A 21,816-nucleotide genomic window follows, 5' to 3' on the forward strand; every position below is an offset into this window, starting at 1 on the left:
CTCCTAGGTTACTAAGGACTTTTTAGTTGTTAAAACATTGGTTTATAATCTGTCCTCATGTTTTTTCATCCTCCTAAAACATTTGACAATGTTGATTATCTCCTCTCTCTAGGCTCTTTCTTCCTTATGTTTTCATGACATTGCTTTCTTCTGATTCTTCTGCCTGTTTGACTGCTCCTCAGTTTTCTTTGCTGAATCCTGATATATCTTCCCCCTACCCACTGATGTTCCCCAAGGGTTTGTCTTGGGTCCTCATCTCTCTTTACATCCTCTCTCTCTTAATAGTCTCACCAGTTCCCAAGAGTTTAATTATCTCTGTGCACATGACTCCATGCTATACATCCAACTCTAATCTCTCTCCTAGGCTCTGGTCTTTTATTATCAACTCATCATGAAACATCTTAAAACAGGATATTCCATCTCAACTTTGGTGACCCTAAAATGGAATTTCTCTTCCTTCTTTAATATACCTTTCCTCCAAATTTATTTATTTCTCTGGAGGGCACCAACATTTTCCCATTCCACAGGTTCATAATGTCAGAGCCATTCTTTTTTCTTTTTTTTAGTTTTTTGCAAGGCAAGTGGGGTTAAGTGGCTTGCCCAAGGCCACACAGCTAGATAATTATTATGTGACTGAGGCTGGATTTGAACTCAGGTCCTCCTGACTCCAGGGCTGGTGCTCTATGCATTTCACCACCTAGCCACCCCCAGAGTCATTCTTTATGGAACTTTTGAGTTGGAATTGAAGAGTCAGTTGATCAACAAGCATTTATAAAGTGCCTACTATGTATCCAATAGTTTGGTGGGAACTTGAAATGCAACAATGCACATGAAACAGTTTGTGCTCTCAAATATTTGACATTATATCAAGGAAAAGTACATTAAATATATGTTTATATATATATATATCTATTAAATATATATACAAAAGAAATCTAAGGCATTTGAACAAGGAGAATCTTAGAGGTTACCTAATCCAATTTTTCATAGGTGATGCACAGATTTAGAATATCTTCTTTCCTCTCTGTTCTTGAGAATGTTTGACTTCCTTTAAACCTCTTTCCCTTTCCATCATACCCCATATACAATCAATTGCAGACATTCTCTTGAACAGAAAAGAAAGAAAGAAGATATTCTAAATCTAGGCATCACCTATGCAAAGACATTGAAGCAGTATTTGCAATATTGAATTCAGGGAAGAGCAAGCAATCAACAGCGATGAAGGAAAGAGAATAATATGAAATAAGCTTGGAAAAGTAATTAAATATTGAGGAGAGTGGGAAAGTCTTCATGTAGAAGATGGTGTCTTAGAGGAATTGAAGAACTCTTGAGGTAGCGTTAAAGAGAGAGTGCATTTTAGGTATGAGAAATGGCCAATGAAAAAAAGCATGGAGATGGGAGATGAAATATTGTATATGAAGAATAAGGTAGCAGCTAATTTGGCTAGATTGCAGATTATGGGAGGGCATAATATCCAATGAGACTGGAAATATAGTTTGGGACCAAGTTGCATAGGGTTTTATAAGCTAAACTGTTTACATTTTGACACTTTAAATAAAATTGATATTTTATTCTAGAGGCAACTAGGGACCACTGGAGTTGATTGAGTAGAAAAGAAATATGGTGAGATTTGTGCTTGGCAGCAGTGTGTAGAATGACCTGGAGATGAGCTAGGAAGCTATGACAATAAGAGGTGATCAGGTGGATCTAAAAAGATAATTATTTGAATGGGGGGAAAGGATAGAATTCAAGACATTATACAAAGGTAGGAATAGCATGTGGAATGAGGGAGAGTGAGGAATTAAGATTATGAACATAAGACATTGGAAAGATAGTGATGTTATTAGCAGAAATAATGAAGTTTGGAAGAGGGGAAAAGTTTAAGAGAAGAAGATGAGTTCAGTTTTAGGTATTCTGCATTTAGGATAAGTCTGGCATTCAGTTTGAAATGTCTCATAAGAGATTATTGATCCCTGACTAAAGCCTGGAAGTCTGCATAAAGATGATAAAGAGGTTAACAATGCAAAGTTGTTGTTGTTGTTTTTTGGTCCTTTGTTCTCAAAGGAAACCAATTACATCATACAGGTGGTGTCTTGACATACAAATGAATTGGATTTAAGTGAGATACTCTCTCCTCCATAGTCATTGGAGTCCAGTAGATAGGCAGAAATCAAGTTGACTGATGATGGCCCAAGATATGGTGAGTGATCTTATCCTAACTGTGGATGTGCTCCCCAAGATTCTATTCCAGTCTCTCTTCTCCTTCTAATCCTTAGTCATCCAATGGGCGTTGTCTCAGGAAAAACTGAGTTCTGGGAAGGACCTTACTTTAAAAAGGACAAGTATTCCTCCAGAGCCATCTGGGTCCACTGGCCAGATATGAATCAGGACCACTGGAGATAGCCCTGGATGTGAGACAATCAGGGTTAAGTGACTTGCCCAAGGTCACACAGCTAGTAAGAGTATGAGGTCAGATTTGAACTCAGGTCCTCCTGACTTCAGGGCTGGCACTCTACCCACTGTCATGTGCCAAATGCTGTGCTAAGTACTAGGATATAAAAAAGAGGGGGAGAACATACTATTTTGTCTTTAAGAAGTTCATGTTCAGATGAAAGAAATAACATGTATTTAATTACACACCTTCAAGATTCATACAGAAAGGGGAAAAAAATCAAACAAAATTGATTGCACTATCTTGATATATTTCTGAACTTAGTTCAAATCAAACCAACACAGCAAGCATTCATTAAAGATATATCTCAGTCACTGTAAAAATGTATAGCACAAAACTTTCCTTCTTTCAAGGAACTTATTTCTACTTGTTGAATCCAATATTAAATGGGTTAAGTATATGCAGTTTCAGGGAGGGCTTCAGGCACCAAAACAAAAAGGTTAAAGAATAAGAAGGCAGCAGAGTAAAGTAGTGAAATTGGGAAAGTCAGAAGCACAGTTGAAAGAGAAATGAAGCATGGCTGGCCTGGACTTCTCCCTAAAAGGTAGTGTAATTCCATTATAATACTAAGGAATAAAATTTCATTTTTCCAGTATTCTGATAAGCATATAATGACAACTTCTACCCCATACCAAAGCAGACCCTATGCTTATAATAGCTGTCTTGGGTTCTTTTAAGTGTCCTTTTAAAGAGCACAAAATGTCATCTTTAAACTTCAACATTCTTCTAGGATAACCATGATTTACAATCTCCAGAGAATTAAGTTTGAGAGGCACTCAGGAGGCAATAGAAAAATACATGGTAGGTATGAATAGTAGGTCCTGCATGAATAAATTTTTGTAAGCTGTTTTCCCTACTAAAATGATACCTCCTTGAGGGTGGCGACCATATTTTTGTCATTACTTATATTCACCAGAACCTTGTATAGTTCCTGGTACAGAGTAAATGCTTAGTAAGATGCTTATTGATTGATAACTTGATTTGCTGCAGTATAGATTTCCAGTAGTGAAAGTAAAAGAACAGTAAGGTATGTCATCAGAGAAATATGTGTTTGGAAAACAGTGGTTGATCATGTCAGTAAGGGGTAAGCAACAGACATCTAATATATTCCATTGATATATATACAGTGCCAAGAAATATAGAGGAAAGCCTCCAGCATATTGGAGGAGGTACCTGAGCTGAGCCTTGAACGAAACTAAGCATCCTGAGACATAGAGGTGAGGAGGGACACTAACAAACAAAGAAATTAGAACTGGAGTTCTATGAATCCTGTGATTTTATGACACACTAGCTTTTCGTTCCACCAGGACTGGCCTGTGTCTACCTCTTTACTTCTCCATACCCTACCCAAATTTCAAGGTCGAATATGAAGCCAATGAAATTTTCAGATACAACTAGTCGACCCTAATCTCTGCTTTCCTTGACTATTTCATAACATTTACTGTCTTTTCTATACATTTTGGCATTTGATTATATTTAATCTAACATTTAATTGTGTACTATTTAATATTCTAAACTATTGGACTTTAATGTTCCATAAACACAACCACTGCTTACTTTTGTATCTCATCCAATTGCCTAGGTACTCTGCATGTAATTAGGGACCTGATAGTCTTGAATCAAAATGAATTGTTCTCTAATCAATTCATATAAATAAATTTTATCTCTTGAACAAAACTGAATGACAGAGATTGTGACATTTATTTCTTTGAAATACCACTGTACTGGTTTGCATAATGATAGATAGCAAAAGAAGAGGCAGAATGGTGTAGTCACTGGGTAGAGAACATGCCTTGAAACCAGTTAGGTTCAGCTCCTATCTCTGAAACATACTGGCATTATGAACCTGGGTGAACACAACCACTTAGCTAAAACCTTCCTAAGACTATAGAAGATGCTGACCAGTATTGACAAAACAAGTTTCTTTACCTCATGGCTCCCTATTGAAATCATGTCTAATCTCTATCTTTAATACTATTATTCAGACTTTTTTTTTTCAGTTGTGTTTGACCTTGTGACACCATTTGGGGTTTTCTTGGCAAAGATATTAGAGTGGTTTGCCATTTCCTTCTCCAACTCATTTTACAAGTGAGAATACCAAGGCAGACAGGTAAGTGATTTGTCCAGGGTCTCACAGCTAGTAAGTATCTGAAGCCAGATATGAACTCAGAACAATGAGTCTTCCTGACTCCAGGTCCAGCACTCTATCTACATTTAGCTACCTCCTATCCTTAATGGTAATTCAATAAAATGCAATTAGCTTTAAATTGAGTTGAATTTGAATGACTAATAAAGGGAATCCAGAGATAGAAAACTATCTCCCTAGTTTCAAATCTGTGATCACCATCTTTTCTTTTTTTGTCCCCCAGGAGCTCTATATCCTGATGGAACATCTGGAAAAAATAAGGATGATGACATGGTTGCTCCTGGTAAAAATTATACCTATATTTGGCCTGCAAGGGAAGAATATGCCCCAACTTTTGCAGATGCCAATTGCTTAACCTGGGTTTACCATTCTCACATTGATGCACCGAAGGATATATGCTCTGGGCTAATAGGGCCGCTACTGGTTTGTAAAAAAGGTATGAAGAAACAATCCCTTGGAAGTTCCAAGGTAGACTCTGTTCTTGAATTACTTTCTAGCTTGTGTGTATAACAGACACAATTCTGGTGCTGTCTATCCCTTTCCTCCTACAAAATTGCTTTCCCCCTTCTTATACTGCAGCCTTCAAGGATGAAGAAATTCTTCAGTTGGCTAATGATGTGACTGTAAATGGAAGAGGGCAGTAAAATCGGACTGATAGTGACTAACATTCACAACTTTTCAAGACTTGTCATTAAACTTGTCATTCTGGTTCTTTCAGAACAATTTTATCTTAATGGATCTGTCTGTATCACATGTCTGTATCTGTACATTCCCTCATTTCAGGAGATGATTTCTAATTTTGTTTGTCAGTTTTCAACTTGTTTCCCCATGCTGTTTTCCAGTTTTATGAACTAGCCTAACAAAGATAATCCCTAGATCCAGAATTTTAGAATTCCGAATCAAATGCACATCTGAATAAAAGTAAAACAAAAGTACAACAAAATTCTTCCTCAAAGCTATGTTTTCTCTTTGTTTCTTCAGAATTCATTGAAGTTTATTGTAAGCTAATATCTATGGTATAAATATAAGCTATTATTATAATTACTTTTATTTCTATAATAAAACACTCATGAATTTTTAAAACAATTTAATACTACCAAATAATACCATCAAGGAAACAGTGCTAAAACTTACTTTGTAATTTAGTTAGCATCCACCTTGACTTTATACTAAAAATGTATATATTCCTGCAGGAATTCTGACCAATAATCCAGCCATCAGAACTGATGTCAATAAAGAATTTATAGTAATGTTCACATTGGTTGATGAAAATCAAAGTTGGTACCTGGATGAAAACATCAGAAATTTTTGCACAGCCCCTGGTACTGTTGACAAGGATAATGCTGTTTTTCAGAGGAGCAACAAAATGCATGGTGAGTGTCATCAGTGAGTTTAAGACAAAAAAATATTTATTATGTTCCTATTGAATCCCCAGTATTGTGGAGGTTTAAGGAGCACAAATGAAAATTCTAGTTCTTGAGTCACTTACTGTCTTATTAAAAACATTGAGAGAACAGTTTCTTGATCTTAGTTTCTTTAACTGCAAAATGAGAGGGTTGGATGGGATGACATCTTTGATTCCTTGTATATGTAAGATTCTGTGATATAAAATTTATTAATATAGTTCACATTTATATTGCACTCTCAGCTTTATAAAACACTCCCTCACAATGACCCCTTGACAATAGACTTTTATTTCCATTTCCCAAATGAAAAAAACTGATTGTAGATCAGAGAGACTTACTTCTCCAATACCATGAAGTTGGAAAAAATTAGTGTTGGAATTCAGAATCATAGAATGTTCATTAGACCTGACAGGGACTTTAGAAATCATTTAGTTCAACTTCCTTTACAGTTGAGGAAGATGAAGTTCCAAATAAATAAAGGGACTGCCCAAAGATTCTTAGTAAATGGCAAATTCAGGGTAGAAACTTGTTTTCTGACTTCCAAGTCCAATGCTCTTTCACATAACCAACGAAAGATTTAGAGAGCAGTGGAAGAAGAATGATAAAATTTCAGAGTAGGTAGAGTATTGAATATCTACCTAGTCTAACCTATACCTAGGATCTCTCCTGTCTGCAACACTACTGACAAGTCATCATCCAACCTTTACTTGAATCCCTTCAACAGAGTGGAACCTCTTTTACCACTCATAGCTCAATATGCTTTCGGACAATTCTAACAGAGTAGGACTACATAAAATAAAAAGAATGGCCTCAAAATACAAACAAGCAGTCATTTTCAAATCCCAGATGTCTTCTAATAAACTGGTATTGTATTACTCTTCATGGGTAGAGATTTAGCCCTGAAGTCAGGAAGACCTGAGTTAAAGTCTTGCCTAGGTCTTAGTGCTCTTGGCACTTCTCTGAGATTATATATTGTAGGAAATATTCTTACCTGAATTAGCAGAGGGAGATGCCTCACTTGTGATTTCACTATACTAATTAAATTACAAGTCCATTCCCTAAGCTCTATCTTTCTATAGGGAAGTTAGGGATTATTTTATTTTGCTGTATTTCATAGAATATAGTTGATATTTTGCTTGGCTTTGAATAACATCAGCAAAAAATACACAGAAAAAGGATTTGTTCTTTACAAGGTTTTACAAAATTTTCTTCTGAACCACTTGGTGTATCAATCATTACCTTTAAGATAATTTAGGGATAAAAATTTTGGAGATGCATTTGTTCTAAAGGCCTTCCCTATGCACAATTATCACTATACAACTATCAAAAATAGTATGTGATCTGAATTATCTTTTCCAGCAGACATAATGGCATTTGCCAGCAAAGAGTCATATAAATTCCTTTAAGAAAGGTCCCCTCTGGGGTTTATAAATTTTTACTTTTAATTCTTATATTTAAAAATTCTCTATTGTTTTTTACACATGATTATTGTATTTAAATATATTGTTTCACATAGCAATATTATAACCACATTTAATATATAAGTTTATGATATTTATCATTTGCATTTTTATGTTTATTATTTATTTATAAATATTTTATTCAGTATTTTAGGGTTAATATTCATTAATGATATGTGGTTTCCTTTCTCAGGTTTACACTTGTTAGTATGGGAACAAAACAATATTTGTTGTGTAAAGGAGTTGTAAAGTTTATTATCTTTCTCTGTTTTTGAAACAGTATAGTACAAGAGTTATTTCTTTTTTTAAAAGCTTGATAGAATTCACTTGTGAACATCTCTGGATCATGTGTCTTTTTTGCATGCAAGCTTATACATTATCCTTCCAATACTGGTCTACTAGGCTATCCACATTTTGTTAGTTTGTGTATTTCACACTTCTGTAGAAACTCATCCATTTCTTTTAGATTCTCAAATTTATTCATACAAAGTTGTTTATTAATCTTTAATAGCTTTCATAATGTCTGAACAGGAGTACTGCATACTTATAATTTTCTGAACAGGAGTACTGCATGCCATGCTTCTAGTCAGACCCTATTCCCAGTGTCTGCAAATCTTACTTTCTCCCTAAACGACTCACTATGATTTTTCCTTGTATTTCCTGATCAGAATTTAGTCTGCTGGTTTTTTTTCCTAGATATTTTGAGAGGATTTTTCTTTGGGGTGAGGGAAGAGCTCCTCTGTACTTTTTTGGGGGGTGGTTACTTCTCCATCTTGGTTATATTCTCTAAACTATACTAAGAAGAACAAAAATCAAAGTGCTCCTATTTTAATGAGGAAGAAAATATGTATGACCATTTACAAACAAAATATCTACAGGGTAAATGGCAGGTAATTTTAGAGGGGAGGCACTAGGAGTTGAAGGAGGTGGGCACAGGGAAAGGCCTCTTGCAGAAGATAGGATATGAAATGAGTTTTGAATGAGACTAGAGGAATCAGAAGGCAGAAGTGAGGAGGAAAACACACTAGATATGTTGAAGAGTTAGTAAAAACACACAGAGACAAGAGGTGGAGAGATATGTACAAGGAATAGCCTATAAAACAATATAGCTAGATCTTAGAGATATGGAGGAGGGGTAAAATGTAAGAGGAATAGAAATTAGGAAGGGTCCATGTTGTGGTAGACTTTTGGTGTCAAAAAAAAAGATTTTATGTTTGATCCTAGAAGTAATAGGGAGCCATTGCAGTTTATTGAGTGGGGGTAAAATAGAATTGTAATTTAGGAAAACCACTATGACAGCTGAATGGAAGGTGGATTGGAATGGTGCAAGACTTGAGGCATGGAGACTGACTTGATTATTGAAATAGTTGAGGCATGAGGTAATGAGACTATATTAGAAGCTATGTGAGTGGAGAGAAGGGGAGTTATAAGAGAGGGTAAAGATAGAAATGAAACTTGGCAACAAATTGGGTACATAGAATGACTTTGAGTGAAGAATCAGAGGATGACATAAAGGTTGCCAGCCTGGAGGACTAGGAAAATGGTGGTGTCCTGCCTGGACAGTAATAAAAAAGTTAGGGAAAGGGGAGAGATTAATGGAGTGGATACTGTGAGTTCTGTTTTGGTCATGTTGAATTTAAAATGCTTATGGCTCAAAAGGCAATTGGTGATGTGAGATTGGAGACCAAAAATATATGTATAACTACTTACAAACAAGATATCTACAGGGTAAATGGCAGGCAATCCTAGAGGGAAGGCACTAGGAACTGAAACCTTTCTAAGCAGAGAGTAGGACTGGAAATATAAATTGGGGAATCATCTACTTAGGGAAGATAATTGAAATCACTGGAGATGACGAGATCACCAAAAAAGATTGTATAAAGGGAGAAGAGAAGAGGGCTGAGGATGGACCCTTTGAGAACACCCACAGTTGGTGGTGTGACCTGATCTGGCAAAGGAGACTTACTCTTCATGATTAAGAAAATGTATATCATCTTTATCAGCTTTGAGAATCTGGTTCACAAAACTGATTTGTTATGAATTGCTAACCTGAATTATTAAGCCATCTCACTACTCTTATTTCTTTCCATCTATTTCTTGATGTAAATCTATGAAAGTTTTTATTGAAAAATTTTGTTGCAGAATTTTTAAGTACATCTTTGTGTATATGCACACATATTTGTATACTCTCATTTTGGACAGAATCTTTTAGTATAATGCATAATATATATCTTTGTTTATTTCAACACAATCTGGTTTTAATTCAACTATGACTGATATCACTTATGTCTTGGTAAATTTTGTAGGACCTTTAATTTTGAATCCCTTAGAATTTTCTGAGTTTTGTTTTTGTTTTTGCTTTTTTGTGGGAAAGGGTTTAGTTCATTTATATCTCATGTTACAGTTATTAGATTTGTCTGTTCATTAATCTTATTGTAAGGAAAGATGTGATTTTAAACTATTTTTAATATCAGTCCACATGCAAAATAATTATTAAAATGTTCTTCTGTAATCTTAATAATTCTGTAGGTTATTTTAATTTACATTTCTATTTTATCAAAGGCAGAAGATATATTCTGGAATTATCTGACCATTTCTTCTCTCCCCTTTGAATTTCTTTAAATTATTTCTCTGTGATACCCTTCTGATACCTTTAGTGATTTAGTCAGCACAATGCTTTAAGTATTATTCTCACATCTTGTTAGCAACTCTTAATTATATTTGAGAAGTTTGAATTATTTTAAATATTTCTCTTTCTCTTGGAGGAATTTTTTTTCAAAGATTGCTTTGAAACTTTTATGGCTCTCTGAAAATCTTTCAAAGGCTGCTGCTCAAATAATCACTTCTTGCCTCCAGAGAGTATGCTGAGTTTTTTTGAAGAGATAATTCTTGGCATGGTCCTTGTTTCTTAATTTTGTAAATGTTGTATTCCTTTTAATTCAATTCTACTTTTTTCCTTCTTCAAAGTTTGTGAGTTTTTTTATGATTTTGTTCCTGTGACACTTATTCACTTCAAGCTGCTTGTAATATGTTTTTTCTTAGCAATGTAGTGTTAGAATTTAACATCAAATTATCTAGGCATGTAAAATATTGTTATATTATGTAGACTTAATATTTATTTTAACAAAATTTGGAAAATTTTATTGTATTCCTCAAATGCCATATTTATATTCTTTTATTTTTCTTAGTTCTCTGTGATGTCACCAATCATGAGATTGCTGAGTGTGAACTATCTATCTATCCATCCATCATTTGGGTCTGCATATTTTTTGCACAGTCTGGACAATTTATTGATATCTTGAATCTCTATCACCAACTGCTCTCCATGATGTATAGTTCTGTTTTCTATTATTGTTGATGGATTCTATGGAATTCTCTTGTGTTCTCCATAGTGTTTTTTTTTTTGCAAGGCAATGGGATTAAGTGGCTTGCCCAAGGCCACACAGCTAGGTAATAATTAAGTATCTGAGGCTGGATTTGGACTCAGGTACTCCTGACTCCAAGGCCAGTGCTCTATCCACTGTGCCACCTAGCCACCCCTCTCCATAGTGTTTTAAAAAATTATCTCCTCTTACTTTAATTTGGAATCTTAATCCTCATGTGATTTCCTCATTATCACTTTATACTTCAAGTCCTTCTTTTATTGATATTTTTGACTTATCCTTTTCCTATTCTTGTTTCAATTCTTTAAAATGTTTTGGTAATTAGATGATGCAGTAAAAAGAGCCCTGGACCTTGGTCAGGAAGACTGGAGTTCAGATTTGATCTCAGATACTTAGATTTAGTGTGAGCCTGGGCACTTAACCCCTATTTGCCTTAGTTTCTTCAACTATAAAATAGGGATAACAGAAGAAATAATAGTACCTACTTCACAGAGTTGTTGTGGGAATCAAATTCAACAATATTGAAAGATTATTAGCACAGGTGCTTAATAAAATGCCTTTTTCCTTCTTTTGTGTCCATTTGAGGATACCTCTCAGAAGATCTCATTTGGTTTCTTTGTCCAGTTTCCCAAAGCCGATTCAATTGTTCTATGATATTTTTAAGTATATTGACATTGTTTTGCTAATTAAATTTTTTTTTGCTACGAGTAAGTTTGTTTTAGTATTTCCTCCCTGTTTCTTTTTGCTTGCTTGCTTTTAGTGTGTTGTGTGAATACCTTTTAAACCCAATCTTTCAAAATATTGAAATAAATATTTCTGCTTTACATTTCATCAAAAGAGTCTATTTCCTTTCTGAAAGTCTTTGTTTCCTTTTGTTTTTCTTTTTTTCTTTCCTAGCTCTTAATGGTTATCTTTTTGGAAACTTCCCTGAGCCGGAGATATGTGTGGGAGACTCTGTGTCCTGGCACTTATTTGGGATGGGGAATGAGATTGACATCCACTCCATCTATTTTTATGGTAACACCTTCACCAGTCGAGGACATAGGACTGATGTTGTCAACCTGTTCCCAGCTACTTTTCTTACCATAGAAATGATAGCTGAGAATGCTGGGAAGTGGATGATCACCTGTCAAGTCAGTGACCACTTACAAGGTAAAGAGATAGACTTGAAAAGGAAGCATAGAAAGTTAGAGTCCACTCAGTTTGAGAATCATGAGATTGCTGATCACTGAATAATATACTTTTGAAGTGCAAGGGACATGCCAGAGCTCATCTAGTAGAACTACTTTATTTCACAGATGAGGAAGCAGAGTCTCAGAGAAGTTAAAATGACTAGAGTAGATCACAAGTGATAGAGGAAGTATTTGAATGGAGATTCTGTGACACCAGAGCAGCATGTTTTCCATAATACTGTGGCTTCCCACTTCTCACAAGCATTTATTGATCAGACACTATATATAAAGCAGGTTATGTATGATTATTCTCTCCTCCAAATGTCATATCCCTTCCCGTTGAACTGTAAGCAACTACATATGGGAACATCCATTGTTCATTTGTGCATACCCAATATCTTACATGGTATCATACATATAGTAAACAATTTTTTTTTGTTAAATGGTCTGCTTATTAAAAATGACCACAAATGAGGACAAACTGATATATATTAATATATACATACATGCATGTATATGTTACAACATCAATTTAGTAAAAATTTATTAAATGACTACTCAGTATAAGGTCATCTTCTGGCTCTGAAGAAGACAATTTCCTTTGGAACACTTAAACTATTTATAACCTATTATGGAAGATAAATCAATTAATCAACAATTGAGGCATCATACTAAGCCCTAGGAATTCAAATACAAAAGTGAAATAGTCTCTGTTCTCAAGGAAAGACAACATATAAAAGAAAGTTCATTTGGAAAGCAGATGGAAAAGCCTGAAAGTCTTAGATACTGTGGGTAAGATGATAATGCTGTGGTCTATAGGGTGAAAAGACATACATACATACATACACACATAAGAGACTTACCACATACATGGTAAGTCATAGTGGATTTTAGGAGGCAATGGAAGGATACTTGGTAAAGCCCAGTGGTTATCTATTTTTTTCCATTTTATGGAAAGTAATAATATACCCTAAAAATTACTGGAAATATCAGAAAATTCTTTAAAAGGAGGTAGCCAGGGCCAACTAGGTGGCGCAGTGAATAGAGCACCGGCCTTGGAGTCAGAAGTACCTGAGTTCAAATCTGGCCTCAGATACTTAATAATTGCCTAGCTGTGTGGCCTTGGGCAAGCCACTTAACCCCATTGCCTGGCAAAAAAAAACCCCTAAAAAAACAAACAAAAAAAAAAGAGGTAGCCATCAACAATATTTTAATCTGACTTATAGTTTTCTTCTGTTATACAGCTGGCATGCTGGGACAATATAATGTCAAGACATGCACAAATGGTATGCATCAACCCACACTGAAAGGCTCAGAGAGAAGTTACTTTATTGCTGCAGAAAAAGTTCTTTGGGATTATGGCCCTCAGGGCTACAATAAGTATAGTGGCCTGCCCTTAAATGCCACTGGCAGGTAAGTGTCTGGCCTTTGTTAGGTCATTACTGCTCAAATAGATATTTTTTAAGATTCTCACAAGAAAAATATGTTGTGTTCTATTGGAGAACTAAATATCTTTCTGTTAAGTGTTTTGGCTACAACATATAACTCTAAAGTAGGGGTTCTTAATGTGAGGTATGACAATTTAAAAAACCTTTTTTTGATAACTGGATTTCAATAAAATTGGGTTTTCTTTGTTTTCTATATCTTTAATTTAATGGATTTACAGGGGTTCATAGGACACAAAAAGAGTTTAGAATGCCTGGTCTAAAAATAAGACAAAGAAAAGAATATGGCAGAATCTCAACAAATGGTTGATTGGAATGAGAAAGGATACTCTGACTCTGACCACTGTGGCTAGGATTTGATAGATTAAATATGTCTATTGGATTTTTGTACATCATCAGTGCATATGGTAACCTGCACAGAATCAATTGTTCATTTAAGAAAAATAAACATTTATTGACAGTCCATCATGTTCAAGATTCTGTGATAAACCCTATAGTAAGTAAAGTTTTAGAGATATATTTTGTGTTTTATTTCTTTAAAGAACAATAATATGCATAACCTATTAAGTAACTTTCGATTTTTTTATTTATGGCAATGGGGTTATGAGTAACTTGCCTAAGGTCACACAGGCAATCATTAAGTGTCTGAGGCCAGATTTGAACTCAGGTCCTCCTGACTCCAGGTCTGGTGCTCTATCCACTGCACCACCTTGCTCCATATTAAGTGATTTTTAATCAGAATATTAGGCTATCAATATTATCAAATTATCTACTCAGAAGGCAATAGAAATCTGTTAAAGGATTTTGAGTAGAGGAATGAGATATCAGAGAATTAGGAGTTTATTTTACTTAGCAACTTTGACTTTAATTTCAGGTGATGAGAATTTGTTATGTAAAGAAAATTTATTTATTCCTTTGTAGAAAACTTTAACAAATGTCTGTTGAAATATTTTTTAAAAATGTATCAAATGGGGCAGCTAGGTGATGCAGTGGATAAAGCACCGGCCCTGGAGTCAGGAGTACCCGGGTTCAAATCCGGTCTCAGACACTTAATGATTACCTAGCTGTGTGGCCTTGAGCAAGCCACTTAACCCCATTTGCCTTGCAAAAAACCTAAAAACAAAACAAAACAAAATGTATCAAATGTCTATTATTTGCTGCACAACACTGTGCAAGGCAAAGATCAATTTGGTCCTACTCCCATAGAACTTATCTTCTAGTGGAAAAATGGACATATATGCAGATCTTCATAATACAAAATCTAATCCTTGCTGGATCTAGTCCTTACTAATATAGAAGGAGTTAATCCTTTCTAGCAAGAGCTCTGTGAAAGACAGTGGTATGATATTTTTTTTTTGGTGAATCCATACTTATTGTCACATAAAACCCTTCATGGTTTGACTTCTATTTACCTTTATATACTTATTTTACATTCCTGAATTTGCCAAACTGCTGTTTCCAGATCTTGACATTCTAAATCCCACCTTTATAACTTTGTATTTGGTATCTTGAATACCTGTAATGTATCTCCTCCTTATCTTCATCCTTTTGAACAGGAGTCCTTAATCTGCAGTATAAAAATTTGTTTTTTTACATAAAAATATATTCTGATAACTGCATTTTCATATAATTTGTTTGCTTTGCAATCATAAGTATTTAATTTTATGTATTTAAAGACATAGTATTAAGAAAGGGTCTATAGACTTCACTAGATTTCCAAAGGATCCACAAAAATGATTAAGAACTCCTGCCTCAGAATCTCTAGCTTCCTTGAAGTTTCAACCAGGTACCACAGAGATCTTTGTTTATTTTCCTAGTTATTAGTGCTTTCTCACCCTCCTCAAATTATATTATATTTATCTATTTAAATGCTCAGTTGAATGTCAGTCTTTGAGGGCAACTACTGTCTTCCATTTTGTTTTTATACCCTCATTATTTTGACCATAGTGGGTATAACTTGCTGAATTGGATTGAGTTTCTAGGGAATAAATGTTCCCAAACTTCTACCAACCTGTTCACTTTCAGTTGGTTAAATGTCCTTAGGGACTTTGTTGAGGAATACTTAACTCAAGATCTCTCCAGAATCTCTTCTGATGGGTCAGAGATGAAAAACTTATGCCCTTTAATTGAGGCATTTGGTGTGTATATGGAAACATTCTCAATCAGGTTCCTGCATCCTTTCACAGTGAATCTGAACCCTTCTTCACACAAGGGGAAACTAGGATAGGAGGAAAATACTGGAAAGTTCAGTATGTGGAGTATACTGATGAAACTTTTACCAGAAGAAAGATCCGGTCTGGGGCAGAAATCCATCTTGGAATTCTTGGTATAGTAAATCATTCCAAATATTTCAACCTGGGGGACAGATTTCTATTTGTGAGACCTAATGATTTTAAATAGATTCTTCTTTCCCTCCCCTTTCTCTTCCTCTGTTTACTTTCCTTCTTTCACTTTCTCCTTCCCATTCTCAATCTCTCACAGGCCCAGTCATCAAAGCTGAGGTGGGTGATTCAATAATAGTGACTTTTGCCAACAAAGCAGACAGGGTCTATAGCATTTTGCCCCATGGTGTGTTCTACAACAAAGCCTCTGATGCAGCACCAAACCTTGATGGTAAGTGCTTGTCTATATGAACAAATTCATTTGGTCAAAGCATGAGCAGCTTCATTAGCTCAATTTAATTCAACATTTATTAAACTCCTTTTAGGAATAAAATTCTGTGGTAATGTTGCTTGAATTTACTTAAAAATTCAACTAATGTCAATAAGCCCAAATGAATCAATAATAAGTTTTATTATACTTGGAGTATGGCACTCTGCACACCCTGTCCATTTCTGGGGAATGCATCATTCACAATTCAACAAACAATATTTATACATTATATAAAAAAAGGAAGATGACTTCATTAAATGCAATATTTTTAGCATATTTGTTAAAAGGAAATGTATATTATTGCAACAGGAAATAGGAATGATCTCCTTAGTATAGCTAGTTCCACTAAATCAAAGAAAACTACCTATTACTCCAAAAAAGTGAGGAGAACTAGACTCCCAGGACTCTGGAATCTTCCACCTTCAGCAGCTAACTCTTTTTGTACCAACAAGAGGAGAAAAGGAAACAAGGAAGGGCAACAGGTGCTATAGTTGGTGTTTGCGAAAGGTCACATACAACAAAATGTTTAATATAGAACAAAATGGAGTCAATTATACATTTTCAGAAATTTGCTTTGGACAGTAGAAACTGGAAGTACAAATATAGTTAATACAGTTTCTGTTCACAGTTCCCCATCTAACTGAAAGAAAGATGGGAAGATAAAAAAATTGGAAACAAGGTGGAGGAGGCAGTGTGAGAAAGATGCAAAAAAGAGGACTAGGGCAAGGACAGAGAGAAATCAGAAGAAAAATAGCTTTCATAGAGAGCAGCCTAGAGTATAGGTGAGGTCAGGGATGACTTTGCTTTGATGTCACCTGAGTAGGGTCCTAGTTTAGCTTTTTTATCTCCATTTTTTTCAAGGCAATGAAATTAAGTAACTTGCCTAAGGTCAGTCAGCTAAGTATTAAGTGTCTGATATTGTATTTGAACTCAGGTCCTCCTGATTCCAGGGGCAGTACTCTGTCGACTGTGCCACCTCACCTAATCCCCATTTTTAATAAAATGTTATTGTATTTTATTTTTTCCAATTAAATGCAAAGATAATTTTCAACATTCTTCTTTTTGTAAGATTTTGAATTCCACAATTTTTTTAGTACCCTTCCTTCCCCTCCTCCCCCATGACAGTGAGCAATCTGATATAGGTTATACGTGTACAATCATGTATATTTCCATATCAGTCATATTGTGAAAGAAGAATCACAACTAATGGGGAAAAGCCATGAGAAGAAAAAACATTAAATAAGTAAAGTGAACAGAGTATTCTTTCGTCTGTGTTCAGACTCCACAGTTTTTTCTCTCAATGTAGGAGGCATCTTCCAGCACAAGTCTTTTAGAATTGTCCTTGAGCACTGAACTGCTGAGAGGAGCTGAATCCATCATAGTTGATTGTCATACATGTTGCTGAATTAACCCCCATTTGCCTCATTTTTCTCATCTGTAAAGTGGGAAAATACCTACCTCTCCATTGAGGTAATCCCCATGAGGATTAAATGCAATAATACTTGCAAAGCATTTGCAATGTCTGGCACATGGTAAGTGAAATATAATTATTACCCATTATTAGTTATTACTTTGGTAATTATTAGTTTAGTTAGCTTATATAATCATAATTTATTGATTTAAATAATAGAATAGTTTATAAATATTAGTTCATTAGGGGATCTTTTTTTTAGCATACTGGAAAGTATACTGTGAGCAAAAGTTATAGAATACATCTGTGTTCTGTTTTCAATTCATATCAGTCTTATATGGTCTTTGATCAGAACCATCAAATACTTATTTGTACTTATAATTGTGTACGTAGCATTTAGAGGGTACAAAGAAGTAAAAGGCATATTCCCTGTCCCCACAGAGCTTACAATCTAACTGGAAAGGATACAATTAGTGAACAATTGTTCCTAAAATATAATATATCATCATGCAATGCAATGTAGCAACTTGACATGACATGAAAAAATATATGATATGAGAATATATAGAGAGAACATTTAGAGTATATATAGAATAATATAGTATATTATATTTATTATTGTTGTTTCAGTCTGTCCAACCCATTGGCAAAAATACTGGAATAGTTTGCCATTTTCTTTTCCAATTTATTTTACAGATAAGGAAACTAAGGCAAACAGGGTTAAGTGACTTTCTGAGGGTCACATAACTAAGTATCTGAAACCATATTTGAATTTAGGAAGATGATATATGTAGGTATATGTTTAAGTATATCTTGAATGATGACTATGGAAACTCCTTCTATCTTCTATCTTAATTTTGTTTTTGGAGGGAGTTCAATCCTCGCCTTTTCTCTTATTACTTCAGAGGTCGTTGTCAAGATCTTAAGCTAGAGAAGGATTATCAGGACTTAGCTCCAGGATGACAAATTTACAGAGTGAAGATCACAGTCAAAGCAATATACAAAAAAAAAATAGAGCTTGGCACCATTAGTTAGCAAGAATAATTAGTTCAAATGGGAAATTATCAGATAATTGGCTAGAGGGAATTTGTCTTCCATCCCATAATCTTTCCCTCAGTTCTCCTCTTTTAGGGTTACTTGCCTTGGGCACAAAAATGTCTTCTTTTAGTTCTGGCATATCTATCTCTAGAACCCCGAGTATTGCTTTTTTTTTTTTTGCTTGTTCGACTACTAGTCCAATTTTAGTCAAAGGTAGGCTCACTGATGGCAGACTAAACAGATAGCAAGGGGAGTGGGAGGAAGAACAAAAATGAGAGACCAGTCTCTCAAGACAACTTCTTCCCTTCCTTATAGTGTGCTCTCTTCAGCAGCCTTCTAAGACTCACTTTCATCTCCTTGCTACCTCATCTATATAAGCTTAGGTTTTTTCAGCCCCCTTAATGTACAGATGAAGAAAGTAAGGTTCAACAGACTGCCCTTCCATGCAGCTAGTTCTTTGCTAAGCTGGAATTCAGTTTCTTATCTCCTAATTCTTAGTGTAGTCCTTTACATGGGCTATCTCTCATGACAAAGAATAAAGTTTCTTACACAATGTCCTTGGGATATTTTTTTGTCCTAGTTAAGAAAAGGAATCATTCACTAGGACAATGTGACTCTTACTTGGAACACAATTCTGATTCAAACTACCTTTTTGTTCCTTTCTTGATTTATTGTAATGTGACCAAGTCTTCATAGACATACAAAAAATCAGTCCTCATATACCTCACATAGACTGAAATCACCTTGATGCTCTTCTAAAAGACATGACTAAGTTAAACATTCCAAGTATGTTGGCAATTCAGCTAACAACTAAATTATGTGAAACATAGAATGAGTCCTGAAGCAGATACAATCCTTTCTGTATGAATTCCTGTTTACATTTGATCATTGCTCATACATGACCCTGAAAAGTCAGTAACAGAGGGGAGTGGATGCCCAGACCCTGCTTCTAAGCATTTATTAAGTGTCTACTATGTATTCATCAGTGGAGATACAGATAATTGTATTTCATCCTCAAGGCACTTGGAATCAATGAGAGCATTTACCCGATGTTCAAGAGAGTGCAAGAGAACAAATACAAGAGATAATGCTAGTCCACATGAGTCCATGTATTTGGCCAGACTACCTCTTGCTAGAGTGGACACCTAGGCTATAGGACTTCTTACTCAGGTTAGTTTCATATGTTCTGCTGGTCTACCATGATAGGCCTGCTAAAGAAAGGGTGGTATGGAGGCAACATTCCAGCCTGGTTCAGGGTTTAGTATATTTAGGTGCTGTCTGATCTCTTAAGTCATAGGCTTGGGCAGTATGACCATAGAGCCCATTACCAAGCCTTGATACAAAGTCCACAAGGACCTCAATCCCATAACAGAATTCTGTCACTGATAATTAGTAATAAGTCTTTAGGAAAACTCAGAAGGATTGCCTCAGGGACAAGGGAAAAGGAGAAATGTAAAATTTATCATTTTTACTTTTCTCTGATTCCCCAGCTTTAAACCTTTCTCTCATGTCTCTCAAATACACAGGATCAAGGATTAAAAAGAAGTTTGCCCTTATCTTAAATTTCTGAAAAGCTGTAGGCATATTTTACTTGAATTCTAATTTTAGACAGAACAAGAACATCAACACCATTCAATAAGATATCCCTTGGTACCACTGTCGGGGGCAGAACTCCAGTCTGGATTGAATATAGATCTGAGAGATTTTTATGTTGTTCTGTTCTTATATCTCCCTTTGATTATTTTACTTTGTTTTTCCAAGGGTTCCAGAAGATGGGGGCCCATGTAAAACCGGGTGAAAAATTCACATATAGGTGGCTGGTGCCTGAAAGTGTAAGCCCAACAGTCGATGATCCTCCCTGTTTGACATATATGTACTTCTCAGCTGTGGATCCTATCAAGGACACAAGTTCTGGTCTTGTGGGACCATTGTTGGTCTGTAAAAGGAATACTCTAAAAGATGATGGAACACAGGTACATTATTTCAGTAGGCACTAGATGATTACTGAATTTACTTGGTCTGAAATGTGTTATCCAGGGTCTTACAGTTAGTAAGTGGTTGGAACAGGAATAGAAAATAAAGTTCCCTCCCCCCTTTGTCAAGTCCTTTAGTTGTCAAAGTTGTCTCTCTCTCTCTCTCTCTCTCTCTCTCTCTCTCTCTCTCTCTCTCTCTCTCTCTCTCTCTCTCTCTCTCCAAGTGGGGTTAAAGTGACTTTCCCAGGATCAGGCACCTATCAAGTGTGTCATAGGTCAGATTTGAACTTCAGGTCCTCTTGACTCCAGGGCACTGGCTTCTCCACTGAATCACAACTTTGTTTTTTAGAATGCACTTGGCTTTCAATTTAAAAGGGGGGGGGAATGCTAAGAATTTTTTTATAGTTTGTTATACATTTTTCATGGACTTTTCTTCCTTGAGAAAAATATTGCTTTTTAGACATATTTGGGCATATTTGCAAGGGAAAATGCTAGCCTACATGAGTCCAACTACTAATCTATTAATAAGTATTTATTAAGTGTCTACTATGTATTCAGCACTGGAGATACAAATAGATGTATTTCATTTCAAGGCACTTGGAGTCAATGAGAGCATGCACCCATTTTTCAAGAGAGTGCAAGAGAACAAATACAAGAGATAAAGAGTTGTGTGTAAGAAATAGCAAAAAAGTCAGTTTTGTTGGACTATAATAGAGGGCATGAAAAACAGTAATATCTAATAAGTTTGAAAAGGTCACTTGGGACCAGGTTGTGAAGGGTTTTAAAATGTCAAACAGGAATTTCAAACTTGTTCCTGGAGACTGTAAGAAGTCATTGATGTTGATTGAATTGAGGAATAAAGTGGTCTAACCTATGCTTATGGAAAAATTACCTGGGCAGTTATTGAAAGGAGGATGAGATGGAGAAAGGGTAAGGGCTATTAACACTTTTAGGAAAAAAGAGTCTAGTTCACAGTCATGTGAATGTTCCCAATGTGACTCTAAAATAAAGTGAAGTCATTTCAATTCAGTAAACATTTATCAAGAACCCATGTGTGCCAGGCACCATAATAGGTTCTGGAGATACAAAGATAAAACTGAAACAGGCCCTGAATCCAAAGAGATTGCATTTTACTGAGCAGAAACATTTATACAGATGAGTAAATAGAAAATTTGGAGCAGCTAGGCAGTACAGTGGATAGAATGCAGGATCTGGAATCAGGAAGACTTGTCTCCCTAAGTTCAAATCTGACCTCAGACAGTTACTGTTCGACAAATC

General features: G+C 35.4%; 1 protein-coding gene across 1 annotated transcript in view; it reads left to right on the forward strand.

Moving 5' to 3' along the window:
* Nucleotides 1-21,816, forward strand: part of HEPHL1 (hephaestin like 1) — a 90,760-nt gene that overhangs the window by 25,552 nt on the left and 43,392 nt on the right. Inside the window, exons 3-9 of the mRNA XM_074216473.1 lie at nucleotides 4,822-5,034; nucleotides 5,792-5,971; nucleotides 11,745-11,999; nucleotides 13,264-13,432; nucleotides 15,651-15,790; nucleotides 15,946-16,077; nucleotides 20,327-20,538. Of these exons, the coding sequence (XP_074072574.1) occupies nucleotides 4,822-5,034; nucleotides 5,792-5,971; nucleotides 11,745-11,999; nucleotides 13,264-13,432; nucleotides 15,651-15,790; nucleotides 15,946-16,077; nucleotides 20,327-20,538 (1,301 nt within the window). The remainder of the gene's footprint in view (nucleotides 1-4,821; nucleotides 5,035-5,791; nucleotides 5,972-11,744; nucleotides 12,000-13,263; nucleotides 13,433-15,650; nucleotides 15,791-15,945; nucleotides 16,078-20,326; nucleotides 20,539-21,816) is intronic.

The sequence above is a fragment of the Macrotis lagotis genome, chromosome 1 (assembly GCF_037893015.1).
Source record: "Macrotis lagotis isolate mMagLag1 chromosome 1, bilby.v1.9.chrom.fasta, whole genome shotgun sequence".
Lineage (NCBI taxonomy): Eukaryota > Metazoa > Chordata > Mammalia > Peramelemorphia > Peramelidae > Macrotis > Macrotis lagotis.